General features: G+C 37.6%; 1 protein-coding gene across 1 annotated transcript in view; it reads right to left on the bottom strand.

The window, feature by feature from the left end:
* MEI4 (meiotic double-stranded break formation protein 4) overlaps positions 1 to 14,237 on the bottom strand; it is an 82,793-nt gene that overhangs the window by 45,348 nt on the left and 23,208 nt on the right. Inside the window, exon 3 of the mRNA XM_075087128.1 lies at positions 13,384 to 13,940. Within this exon, the coding sequence (XP_074943229.1) occupies positions 13,384 to 13,940 (557 nt within the window). The remainder of the gene's footprint in view (positions 1 to 13,383; positions 13,941 to 14,237) is intronic.

Here is a 14,237-nt window from a genome sequence, read left to right as displayed (position 1 = left end):
ATGACTGGGTGAGTGGGTGAGGGGAAAGCAGTATCATTTACCTTGACTTTACTCTGGTTTTCAACACTGTCTCCTGTAAAATTGTTACTGACAAAATTTGGGGCTAGATATGCAGACAGTGAGGTGGACTGAAAAATTCTGCTGTAAAAAACATTAATTAGGTAGCTTCCCATTTACAGTTACTGGTTGTCTGTCTGATCAGGTTGTCAAACTGCCCTGCCAATTGATGCAATGCCTATTTACCAGCCTCTTACAGCTGAGGAGTTTGATCAGCTTGGCTATTATCTGCCCAATATGAGACAATTACCTATTCACAATCATAACAATCAAACTTTAATCAATCTTTGCTGTTAATGATGTCACTTCAGCACATAATTCCAAAACAAATATAAATTCCAAACAAATATAAAAGGCAGACAAGTCTTATGTTCAGAATCAAATCTACAGAGATACAAAGTAAACGGCTTATGTTAAAGAGAATTCACAAATTGTACACATATAGTTTTGATAATCTGACATTAAAATAATTCATAAATGTATACACCAAAGATTTTATAAAGATGGAATGTGAATGAAGGTGAGAAAAAAATTGGTTTCTGAAAAATTGAAACGGTATCAAAGGGTTATGTAGCGCATGCACCTACATATGCTTTGAGGATATGTGAATTAAAAACAGACTTCCATATACTGGAAATGCACACCCTTCCAAACAAAACAATGACTCCTCTTCCTAAAAATAATCTAGACATTTACAGTTTTGAAAGATCTTCCATAGTATCTACTCAAACTGTATAACAGAAACTAAGTTTGCAAAACCTGGATAGTTCTGCCTGGACAGCACGCATGTTCCAAAAGGCTAAGACTGCTTCACATCATTACCCAGAGGTTTAAATGATGCTTAAAAAATAGAACATTTTCACTTAAGTCCCAAATAATTTTTGCTTCTTTTTATAAATGAAGAATGGATATGCATTTTATATAGTTCTATATTTTCAGAGCATAACGCTGTGTATACTTGCTAATTTTCCTTTGGCAATCAAGTGAACTAGACCATCCAGAGTAGTGTTCCTTTTGAAAACGTGAGGGAGTAAGGAGACCCTTGAATTCCTGTTTGCTGAGTTACAGCACTCGCATGGATGTGAGAGGTTCCTGTTCAAATTTATGCTGTCTGAACTCAGAACACTGAACTCTGATTAAAGTATCTACACTAAGCAGAGTGAATCAATATTCATGCAAACACTATAGTCAGCAGCCTGCTGGTATTCTAGGGTTACAACCCCTACTTCTTCCCCTTCACCTCACACTTTTCTTCTGTCCCAAATAACACATTTTAGAAATCTGTTTCACTTCAGCATGAAACAAAACTGAATACAAGATCTTTTGCATGCTTCACACAGGAAAGGTCCTCTGCTGCCCCACCTCTTCCCAAGGCTTTTGTGCCTCTTCCCTGAAGAAAAGATAAATGGATTGGTTGTTCCTGGGATCCACTACACTGGGCAGTTTGCAAAATATCAAGCGGCCTTCCACAATCCTTTCTGACCAGCAGTTGCAACGTAATGGCTTGAGTACAGACAGGTTAACCAAAAAAAAAAAAAAATCACCCAAATAATATATGATATTCTTAACCTAAGCAGAAGTAAAACAGGTATTAGTTATAACTCAAATTTAAATTTATACAGTAAGACACAAGTCTATGGAAATCCTCTTTGATGGGTTTTTAGCACACAATTTCCTAATTTTCTTGACTAGTATGATTTACCTATTACATTCTGGAAGTCAAAAGAGTTCTATGACCATCACCTGCAGGTATCACTAGGAGCAAAGAAAAGAAAAGAAAAAGGCAAAATAGACACTGCTCTGCCCTTTGTAACTTGACTTCTTCATTCATGAATCACCTCTTTTGGCCTTCAAAGAGCACCAACACGTTTTTTCTTCTGGTAGCAAGACAGTAGAAATTAGTACATGATGATTCTGCAGATGCCCTTTGAGCAGATCACATTAAATAAAGCTTGATTCCCTCTACCTTGAGCAGATTTTAGACAATTGAAATGTCTCTGTAGAGATTAAATAAGTTTTGCCTAATCTTTTTTATGAATACTTCTACCCCGAGTTTTACTATATGAGAAGCGAGAATAAATCTTACATTAAGATGAAAAGAATAGTTCTATATAACATGCTTAAAATCTTTACAAACTAATGAAATTTCTCTAGGCATTGGTCAACATTCCATACTTCTGTCACAGACAAAATTCACTGATTCAACAATTCAGAGACAGAAATTAATTAGGAGTTCAGTGTGCATTAGGTGAAACAGTAGTTTTTCGATGCTACCTATTTCAAAGTACACACTAAATGTATATATTTACACACAAACATGATTACCATTTTTCTAAGCTTTCTTCTACCTGCTTACAAGATTTTTTAGATGGAGAGTGACAGAAATGAAAGTTTTTGTATTTTTGTAGTGATTAATGCTAGCAGCTGAGATTTAACTAAACTAGGATCTTTCACAAAAAAATTCCGTATCCTTTCTGGTTTGGCAAGAATCACCATTTTCTTGTTGGAATTTTGAAGGACTAGATGACTGAGGATCTTCAAATTTAAAGCCTGAGCCTCTACTAAGCGAAGTAAATAGGAATTTTGTAATGACAGTACTTAGGGTACTTGAGATACGGGTATCAACACTGCTGAAAAATCCCACCTGCTGATTTATTATGTATTTAATATTGTATTTTGGTGGATCTCAGTATATTTTAAGAAAAAGGAGACAAGAAAAAAATTAAGGTTAAAATAATGCTTAGACAGTATGCATTAAATGCATACAGAACAAATTTATAGCATATAAGCAATAAATCTGTAAACAGCAAACAGAAGTAAGACTGTTTCAGAACAATGTTTGTGTATTGCTCACTAAACTCTGGAAACAGTCAAATTGATAACATTTCAAATAGTACACAGTTCATTAAAAATAAAAGCATATCTTCAGCTTTCAAATCCATCAAACACTAAAAAAGGAACAGAAATCTTTTAATCCCTTGGGCTTGCTTAACGGTATAGATGAAATGAAACTATGCTCCTCAGGGATTCCTAGTTAAAAGCAGTCAGAAAATTAGATTGTAAAAAACATATGATCAGAAACAAGAAAATAATGGAGCTTAGTTCACTGTTCAGGAGGTGCATCGTCTCACCCCACACCCCAGTTTCTGTTCTCTTTCCATGCTCCTCAGGATGCGGAGCAAGAGCGAGCAATGCTGTACCAGTAGCTGGGAAGGATGCATGGACTGTCTGCCTGGCTGTTGCCAAAAATGAACATCTAATGTCAATGTTCTGTTTGCTTCAAGTATACTAATTTGCTCCTTCCTCCTCCCAGCCACCAATTTTAAGTGGAAGGTATTTCTGACCTTCCACTTCTCTTTTCAAGTGATTTCAAACAGGCTGTCAGTTTCAAAAGTTACTAGTAGAGGAAAAGACTGGCGAACAGTATAAACAGCATGCTCCTGGGCCTTGTTTCCTCAGGAAACCAGGATAAAAAATCATAACTTATGAATTATTTGTTTAAATTAATTTATTAGAATGTCAGACTTTTCTTTAGTAACTTATCCAGAACTTGTGAGTTTAATTCCTTCATGAGTTGCATGATTCACTACACCCTGCATCTATGAAAACTGCACCTCAGTTTCTGTTTCATTAGCTTACAACTTTTATGCCAAGTAACATCTCTCTTCTGAAAGCAACTGGCATATTCGACAATACAGGAGTGAGGCAAATAATTATACAGGTATCCTCAAACTGTGAGGTGTTAAAAACAAAACAGCATTTTTGCCTTTGACTTCACATCACTCTTACCCTTTCCCCATTTAGTCCAACTTCCAGTCCTAACTCATCAACGTCAACTGAAAACTTTCACTTTTATACAGGAACAGGCTGCCCAGAGAGGTGGTAGAGTCACCATCCCTGGAGGTGTTCAAAAAATACGTAGACGTGGCACTTCAGGGCCTGGTTTAGGAGACATGGTGGTGTTGGGTTGACGGTTGGACTTGATGAACCTAGAGGTCCTTTCCAACCGTAATGATTCTATGATTCTACATGACTCCTCCCAGTCATCTTTTCTGACCATGAAGTCAGACTAGGAATGTGAAGGTGCAATATTTTATGCTAACGTATTGAAAATACCTTTCTTTGGTTTATTTCTTCACAGCTGCTTAAGTCACACTGATTCACTGATCAGCGGGCTCCCTCTAGCTCCAAATACACTTTTATCCAACCCAATACCAGTACCCTAGCAAAACAAGCAGTAAATTAGTGCATCTGCTTGCTCCTGTCCACAGGCTAAACTAAGCTGACCTGGCTACTGCTGCCACATCAGCAAAGACAGGTAGAGATGAGAGACCACAGCAACTGCTGTGAAGCAAAGACCCTTGCATCCATCTTCCTATTCCTCCCTCTTACTGCTCCTTCACACCACCAAGCCCTCTGCAGAAGCAAATTTTCCAGACCATTTCCTGAGTGTTTACCCTCTCCTTCCCTGCCCAGGGGACAGCTGTTAGTGTTGAAGTAATGAGGACAGACTCACACCAGACCCAGCACCTGCAGAGACTGGACTACCCTTAAGAAGTATGTCCTCTGATTAACTGACATACACAAACCTTTCCCCTCCTCTTCCTGTCAGGTACAAACACTCAGTACATAGCACAACTTGCTGCTACTTCTCTACCTGCTTTCTTATCCAATAACAAAAGATTAAAGCATTAAAGAACATCTTTTTTAGTTTCATTAATACTCTTCTAGTGTCAGTTCCACAACAAATGCTTTAGTGAACACCAGATAGATGGGAGATATGGTAGCTCTTATCTGTAAACATGGTTTATTTTACAAAGAATGCCACAGTTACCTCTGGTAAACTCAGGTTGCATTTTGTATCATTTATCTCTAAATCTTTAATTATTCTTTTCTTTGTTTTAAACTTTAGAACTTTGTTCTAAAGCGCTGTATGTTATTGAGATAAACTACTACCCAGATAAATTCCTCTTAACTTTCAGTTTCAAATATGGAGTGTGCTATATTAGAAATTCTGCAGTGACAATAGCATCATCTCTGAGTCTTTGATTCTAAAATACTTTTTTTTTTCCTTTCAGTTTCATAGGATGACGACCTATCCTGTCTTTCCTGTTTTGAACACCTTACATCCTCTGTTGTTGGATTATATAAAACAGTGACACCTTGTTGACAGGATAAAATACATGTAACAGACCCTGTTGTGAGTTTCTGTGGGTTTTTTAAAAAAACAAACAGAACTAAAAAAAAAGGCAAACCTCTCAAACAAAACCCCTAAAAAAAAAGCATGACCTGGATATCCTTAGAGGAATTTGGGGCTTCAAATCACTGTCAGATTTAATTTAGCATCCACCTCAAAATGGTAATATCCATTTCCATACACTAAAACCAAGTACCTTGCTTATATCACCTCACCCCAATCACCTTTACAGAAAAGGCAACACTTTCCTTGAGGGCACACAAACACAGAAGTCATCAGTTCATCTGAAGACTAAGTACAAGAAACCGATGTACAAAGAAATCCAGCTAACTACTGAAGACACCTGTGATGCTGCTGGCACCTCAGTTTTCACCAATAAATCTACTTTAAGCAATACTATCTGGCAGAGATCAAGAATGCCTACATCTTCTTGGGATTTGTGAATTAGGTATCTAAATATCTAATTCATCCAAAAGGCTGGATCCAGTAAATACTGTCGACAGGAGGACAGTCTCAATCCCGGTTAAGCAAACAGCATTCACAACAGCTTCCACTCAGACAACTCTGATGTTACTGCTGCCCATTTCCTTAACAATCTACTGTAAATATTCTACGGATTATGAAGAAGCACCTCTACATACAAAGCCCTCCCTGCCTGAAAGACTGAAATTTCTATTACTCTTCATTTCTCCTTCTTAACTAGTCCCGGTCAGAAGCCTAGAGGAGTGAAGAACTGCCTGCTGATGCTGAGTTGCCAAGCCATGTTAATGGATGCAGAAGACCCTAACAACAAGTGCAAGCTCACTCAGAGCAGAAGAGGTATGGATTCAAATTTTTGTCTGAGGACTGCTTAGAAAAAGTCACTGGACAAATTACAGAAAACAGTTTTGAGGTTTTTTTTAAACTAAAGAGTGAGCTGGTCATCCTTAAAAAAAAACTTCAGGGATGGAAATCAATGTCTTATTTAAGTGCAAGATTTACAGACTGTCCCTGCAAATGAAAATGGATTTCAGATGTTTATTTCCCGATCCTTCACTCTTCTTCCCTCTCTCCACAATGTACAAGCTACTTTGAATACCACTTAAAGATGCTAAGTATCTGGCACGTATGCCTACGAAGAACAGAGGTACCATGTTTAGGGTTGCGTATTTTACTGCAGGAGTGGAGCATGCAACACTCAACTCTCTTTGCAATGGGCTGCAGATTGCAGGCCCTACAGAGCTTATTTTTCATTTCAATTCTATTGCCATAACACAAGCATACACCCTATTTGGGCACACAAAAATGTTTCCTAGATAAGCATAACAAATTTAAGCTATGAGAAAAGGTTCATTAGTAAACAGGCAAAAGAACAGAGAAGCCCTAAGATTCTCATTATTAAAGTACGTATACACATTTTAAGCAATAGCTGAGGACTACTATAAAAAAACACCTTGGGAGATATAGCCACCGTCAAAAACTAGAGGATTTAAGAGGTGATTTTCCCCCAAGAAAAAAAGGCACCATCTCTGTAAAAAGCAACAAACTGAATTTTACCGTGAACAGAAAGACAATCCTTACAGCAAGTACAGCCCTAGATCAGAATGAAACTAAAGAGCTGGGGTAAGTAATGATCTGATGGAGCTAAGGTGGTCACATCATGTCTTTGAATAACCACCTACTATGGCACCCCTGAGAACAAAAAAACCAGAACAATTTTAGGTCCTTTTGTTCAAGAGCATGACTAGAATAACAGAAAACAAGGCCTAGATAGAATTCTAATGCTTTTACAGAGGGATGATAAGTGAAGGACTGAGGGATGGACTTTGATGTTGCTGTTCCACATGGTCTCAGCTACAAACATCACAGAGATGCCAAAGAAGCAAAATGACACTGCTAATGCGATGCTACAGAAAGTTAAGAGAGCTTTGACAGAAAGCATTCACTGGAGAGAGACTGGGGGCAGAGGAAAAACAAACAGCTTTTGATATATATTTCCTATCACATTCAACAAAAACAAGAACTTCCTGTATACTTGCATTAAGGGCCCCTATATATTTAATTTGTAAATCAAGAGAACAGCAAAGGCCTATTCCATCCCTTTTTACTCATCCTAGTGGAAGTAATCTGTAATAGCCCTGAATCCTAGATAAATACTTGGATAAAAAGAAGCAATGACACTATTTGTTATTGGGAAAAGAGACAGTCTTGACAAACAGCGCTACAGGCAGGTCGGAAACCATGAATAAAATTTTTTTGTCCTAATGGTAAAAAAGCCCTGCTAACTTCACCCTTCAATAATTGTGGCTTTAGTGCATGATGTATATCAGCTGAGGCTGCCTGAGGAGGGAAGGTGGACAGAAGTCTAAGAGGCAGACAAAATTTTGTTTCATTCATTCCTGTCTAGTTCCTCCTATGATCCACTTTACTGAAGAGTAAGTCATTTTGGTGATTGCTTTAGACTGTAGTGATTTACAAGACAATGGATTTTGATTACCATTTGACTTAAATAGCTCTCCACATAGGACAACAGATTGCTGAGAAAATTTAATTCAACAATCAAGAGATTCAAACATTGACTATTACTAGACCATAAAATCCTGGCAACACATTTTAATATTCATATGAATGAACTGCTCTTCCACTATACAAGCAAAATTCTTGGGCTGATGAAACTGCATCATGTCTCAAGAACCACGATATACCCCTTGGGACTCAGTTAATTCAGGAAAAGTGAAGCCCACTAATTTTGTACTTGGTAGCCACCAGTGATATGAATAACTACTTTTAAATCTTATTTGTCCCTGAGTAGGCAAGACTTGTAAATGAATGAGTTAAGTACTGCCCTGGCAGTTGCTGACAAAAATACTGCAAACTGTACACGGCTGGGGGAATTTACTGTCACCCACAACTAGTTGGAGCATGAATTAAATACATACTGTTGCATGTATTAAAACCATCAGAGTAAGTTTATGATTACTCTCTTCCAGGCAATTTCAGTCATTAATAAATCATACAAATTGCATCCTAGATAAGAAAAGATTCAAAACCACGGTTCTGATTAATGTGTCCTTTTTCAGTTGCGCAAGCACACTTACATACATTTCACTATATAATTGCCAATGAGATTCAAACATTTCTCTCCTCCTGCTTTGCACTGAACAACATTTCAACTTGTTATTTTAATGAAGAATTTTGAATACTTTCTCACAAATACCCGGTAAAGGCATTAAACTACTACTTAGAATTCTTGATATATTTAACAGAAAAGCAAACACAACAGTAGTATTTGAGCATTTGCAAAATTCTACATAAAGACTTTCAGATGAAACATAAAGAGAGAGAAAAATGAAAACAGGCAGTAAAGTTCCAAACAGGATAAGGGAAGTTCTAGAGAGGATGGTCATCTCTCAGTATCCATTCACATACTTTTAACACAAAACAACTTCAAAACAACTACCCTAAAGGTAGGGTAGCCAATTTCCAAAGGGGTCAAGGATTTAAAAAAAAAAAAAAAAGGAAGGAAATAGCATAACACTTTTTTTTTTTTTTGCTTTGTCTGAATGGAGCAGGCAATTCATGACTCTTGACAGCATCTTTGAAGTCAGTACTGCCATTTTAAATATAGCATGAGAAGAAGCAAACAACCACAGTTCACTGAAACACAGCTCTTTTCCCTCTGGGTCTTGTTTGAAAGAGATTAGGAGTGAGATGGGGCAGATGGATAAGGTGTTTGTTAAACAGGAACAAGGCACCAGAAAGCAGTCTCTTCTGAAAGCCCTACACAGTTCGACTTCACTCTAGAATCCTGAAGGCAATGTACCATTGCCTTCTGTTTTAGTGTTTCAATTAACTCCTTAAAGCAAGAAGTCCATGAAACAGACACAGGTCTCTGTGCAGAACTCTGGGTCAAGGCCAGGATCTTCTGGCACATAATTGATGTTTAGCCATGCCTCAAATTACAGTATCAGCTGCACGTAAAAAGTACAACCAGTGAACTGAACTTCTGTCAACAATGCTGATAAACTAGTGTGACACCTCTAGGAATCACATCACATAAATCCTATGTAATGCAGCACCCTGTGACTGTATTTGGCCACAACAGTTTTGAATATAGCTGAACTGCTCTGAAAGAAGTAACAAATGAGTCTCTGAATTCCTTAATAATTGAAGTTTTGCACAGCTGTATATATGAGGGATGTAAATAAGAATGTATGAAGTATCTTAATTTCTGTTATAGGCATTCAATGGCTAAAGCTAATTCCATATATGATGAAGTTACAGCCAGCTCAGGTTCACCACTGCAGGTTTCCAGGCAAGCTCCAGACGCTGCCAATATAACAGGAATTTAGTGTCCTCCCTGAAGTGCCCTACTGCAAAAAGCTGTGCAAAACCTTCACCAGAAACATGAAACACACGCTATTCTGAACAGCATGGGGAGCTGGGAATCCCCAGTGCCTCTGGCTGTTGCACTTTTCTGAAATAGGAGAAATGATCCTTTGTTCCAACACATCCTGGACAACAGAGACAAACCTCAACAGAACACGCACATCTCAGCACCTGTGGGCAGCTGATGCACGTAGGAGCAGGAGGGATGCACATTTACTATGTCCCTGTGGAGGTGGACGGAGATAGCTGCTGTCAAATCCCAAATCGTTAGATCAAGGGAAAAAAAATGTTCCTGTGCTTCCTTTCTGAAGCATAAGAGACAAAGTTTCTACACCACTAGGCCTGTAATTACATACCATAGCTCCTGCAAAAATTTTCCATGGGAATTGTTTTCCCATGTTTTGACAGAAGTAGAGAACAGCCCATTTGAAAAGTAGAGCCAGTGGCTCTGCAGACTGAATCCAGTCTTGTGCAGTTTTCTTATAATAGGACAGCACTTCTCTCTGCTTCAAAGCAGGACTTGCAAAGAACCCGCATAAATAGGACAGTGGCACTGCTCACAGTAGAGCAACTCAACAAGAACAATTTGCACATCAAAAGGCAATGCACCAAAAGCAATACACCCAAACAAACCTCCAAGAGCCTCAGCTTTGAGTATTCAAAAATTGGTGACAAGCAAAGCACTTGCTCCACAGATCAGTAGCAGCTATCACACACTCTGCAACATGAGAACAACAGCTCATCTGTACCAGAATTCGTCACAGGATCCTCAAAAGCTTTTCTGTAACAGCCATACAGGGATGTAAGACTATGGCAATAGAAGGTGCAGGGGCAGCCCTTTGAGCACATGATTTAACCTCACAGCATTCATGCTTCACCCTTAGCAGCTGTGACTTAAAAGACTCCTAGATATTTCCAGAAGGCTTCTTCCAAAAGTTTGTGTGCCTGACAGCTGTATGCAGACTTCAGAGCTGCTCTCCAAACAAGGAAGGAGAGGAGAAAAATTAAAGAGGGAAATTCAAGAGGCTACTTTTATTTGTAGATCTTTGTTTGAAACGGTTAAGTAATATTTCCTTTTATTTTACCGCTCATATCTTAAATTTCAGATTTTTTTTTTCTTTCAATACTTGTGTCAATTTGGAGTTTCAGGTCAAAAAAAATTCTACCCAGAGTGCACAGCTTTAGACAACTGAATCCAGGCAGAAAAACTCTTGAGTACATGTCTTTGCTGGTTCCTACAGCTTCCAGTGCTTTATAATTAGAAACATCTCAAACAATGGGTCTCAACAGTTACAGCAAGTAATTCTGCTGCCGTTTTTCTTCCTTTATATCTAATGTAGAGATAATTATCTCTTTTCCAATTCTCAAGGGTTTTTTAAGTTATTTAATTTGCCCTGCAAAACGCTGGAATTGCTTTTAAAGATGAGGCGTTAAGTGTAATCCACAGCCATTTCTCTCTTTGTTCACTTTTTAAAGATGTTTCTCACAGTCCTTTGTCCTCCCTGACAGCTCCTGACAGCTTTATAGGTAAGGATGGCAAAGGGAAAGTTTTGTCAAATACTAGAGCTGCATTGGTGGCTGGCTCTCTGTACAAATGCTTTCTGACAGTTAGTAAGGTTAGACACAACAAAATTCCATATGTTTTTATACCGTAGGCATTTAAGCATCCTCCTGGAACCAAAATTCATAGTTTGCTACTCTTTCCAGATGACAACCTTGTAATTAATGGTATTTTTATTTTAAACCTATAATCTTGGTATTTCAATCACCACTTGAGTAAACAGTGATGATTAAAACTGAAGCACAGTGTCCCTGGGAGATACACTGGTACACAGCACATTAAGAACTAGTTATACAATTTCCACTAATTCTGAATTCTACATATTTATTTCCATATTCAATTCAGTTTAAAGAAAAACAAACCCCTAAAAAGAACTTTTCACTAAATCTTTATGAACATAGTAATTACTACACACAACGTTCCCCCTTTTTTCCTAGAAATTTGGAAATTCTCACGAGTACTCCTTAATAATTGGTTTATACAACTTTTAAAGTCTTTGAATCTGTTTGATTGAAGTCATGGCTGCTGATAGGAATGACTGTTAAGTCAATGTTTTAGTGGAAGCAATATATAAATAAATATCTCATTAAAAGCCATCCAGAAAAGATGGCACTTGCAAATTATGTGGATGTACTCCACCCTTCATTAATGATTTCTAAAAGCACTTTGAAGACTTGAAAGGTCCCTGATCTATGAGGATATTCTCTCTCATTTAAGATGTGACTCCTCTCACTTAAGCTTTGCTTTTCTTTCTGTCCTCTCCCCAGGTTCTTCCAATCACCAAGTAATTCCTCTCTGGATAACCTCTTGGTTGTGCTCCTCCAGTTAACTTTTATTATTTATTAACTTCCCACTGGAGTAGAGGAGGGGAACAGGTGGAAACACTGCACATCATCAACTATGAAGAAGTCCTTACTGAGTACCTGCTCAAGTTTTTGTTATTCTGTATCCTGTAGTCACACAAAAAATGAAAAAGAGTCACACCTGCATGACTCTATTCCTAATACCACACAAATGGTATGTATGCTCACATATACAATTACAATACACTGGCCAGGGACACCTCTAACTAAAAAGTATCACACCATGGTGACCCTGGTATTAGAGATGGACAGCTCTAGTCCTGGAAAATCTTCAGTATATGAAGTTTTCCTTCTGAATGCTTTCACTTTCCTACACTTAACCAAAACACAGGCATATCTTCCCCCCTTAGTTTGGTAATAATATTTGATATTTACATTCTTGGGTAAACACTTAATACACAGCAAGTGGGATTCATCTTAAAATAACACAAATGGGTACATCTGTTCACAGGTATAGCAGATGTCTAGGCTCTCATTTTGCTAAAGACAAGTCTAGAGCTCATCCTAAAATAGGGACCTAGCACCTGGCCAGCATTCTTTAGGCTCCATGGATTACAGGGACATGGTCTTAATCTACTATCATGGTAGTGTAGTTACATACATGTGGACGCTAAATTGGTACATCTAAGTCTCAAACAATTCCACCATCATGCCTGTTCCAAGTTGCTCTAAAAGACAAAATGAAAACAAGAAGTCCTAAGACAGACGGTGGAATTCACTACTTATGGGAAATCTTGTGAAGACAGACTATGGATATTTCAGCTGAATAAGGAAATTAACAATGATGCATGGAACAATGCAAAATGATGAATACAGACAAAATGCAGCTCAGTCCTATCTGCTGTTTGTGCTGGGGACATGCCATTTCTGAATCCTTCATTCATTTGCTGACTTATTTTTAATACATAAATTTGCAAACGTCTAGAGAGTGACAGAGATCATCTGAGGTAAACGAACCTACTAATCGAGGCGTACAAGAAAGAACAAAAAAATTGTGTAGTCATTATTTTGTGAATATCTACACTATATCTTCAGATAGCAAAAGAAATAATGTGGTTTTCTCCTGTATTTTCTATGAAGTTGTTTTAATCTGCCTTTTTAACAGTTTTTAACATCCTATACTCAGGAATAGACTCAAAGAACTTGCATGCATGAGCAAGGACTTTTTCAAATGCTGTAGAGCATTTATTGTCCATATCGCAAAAGAGAACAATTATAAATATCTGAGAAGTACTCTTCAAAATATAAGATGATCAACTAATATTTTAAAAAGTGCGGAAACCCAGGAGAATATCACAGTATGCTGAAATGATGTAGGAAAGATGTTTTAAACTTACCCTATTAACATTGCTGTTTCTTAAAATAATCTGAATTAGATTTTTCTTAAATTCTTCCAGCTTCTTGAAACACTTCTTCAAAACATGATTAGATAATTTAGTATCAGTTATTAAACCAATCAAAACACAAACGGCTTCAGTAAGAAAATTAGAAACTGGAAATTTAGGACTGTTGTAAAAAACAGTCAGTCCATCAAGCAACAGAGACACTGAATTGCATATGGTGAATGAATCATTCTCAAGCTCTGTGAAGTCTGCTTGAAGAATTCCTCCCTCTGACAGTTTTCTTATTTCAAGCAGATGTTGCAAAAACTGCACTGGAGCAGTCAGAGACTCCTCCTTGCTAGTACAGCAAAGATTTAATGGGGGAACTTTTTCCAACCAACGTTTAGAAGTGTTGCCATGCTCAGATTGGTGAAAATCAGAAGCTGTGCCTAAAGAATCAAATGCATAGTCATTAGACATGTCACATCCAGAATCTTCTAGCTGGCTTGAGTAACTCACAGGGTTTATACATTCCTGATCCAGAAGAGTTTCAGCAGGGGCATCTGGTTTTCCTGAAATACAAATGTGAAAGTTATGTTCGTGCAATACTTAAATACATGCTTATAGAAAGTGTTGTATATCCTTCTCCTTTTGCTTCCATGCAAAAAATCATGTAATATATACATATGCTTGCTCCCCAAGAACTTCTCATGACTAGAATATAGCTGTGGAAGAATGTGACATTTTTAAATTAAAGTCAGAACTTTCAGAAGGTAGTCTCTATTTGTGAACAAGATGTTTTATGCTCATAGTAATATGACCAACAACTTTGAGTTTAAAATTCCTGATGTTTTTACATTTTCAGATAT

The sequence above is a fragment of the Phalacrocorax aristotelis genome, chromosome 3, assembly GCF_949628215.1.
Source record: "Phalacrocorax aristotelis chromosome 3, bGulAri2.1, whole genome shotgun sequence".
NCBI lineage: Eukaryota > Metazoa > Chordata > Aves > Suliformes > Phalacrocoracidae > Phalacrocorax > Phalacrocorax aristotelis.
The sequence above is the reverse complement of the archived record's forward strand: the minus strand, read 5'-3'. Positions and strand labels throughout refer to the sequence as shown.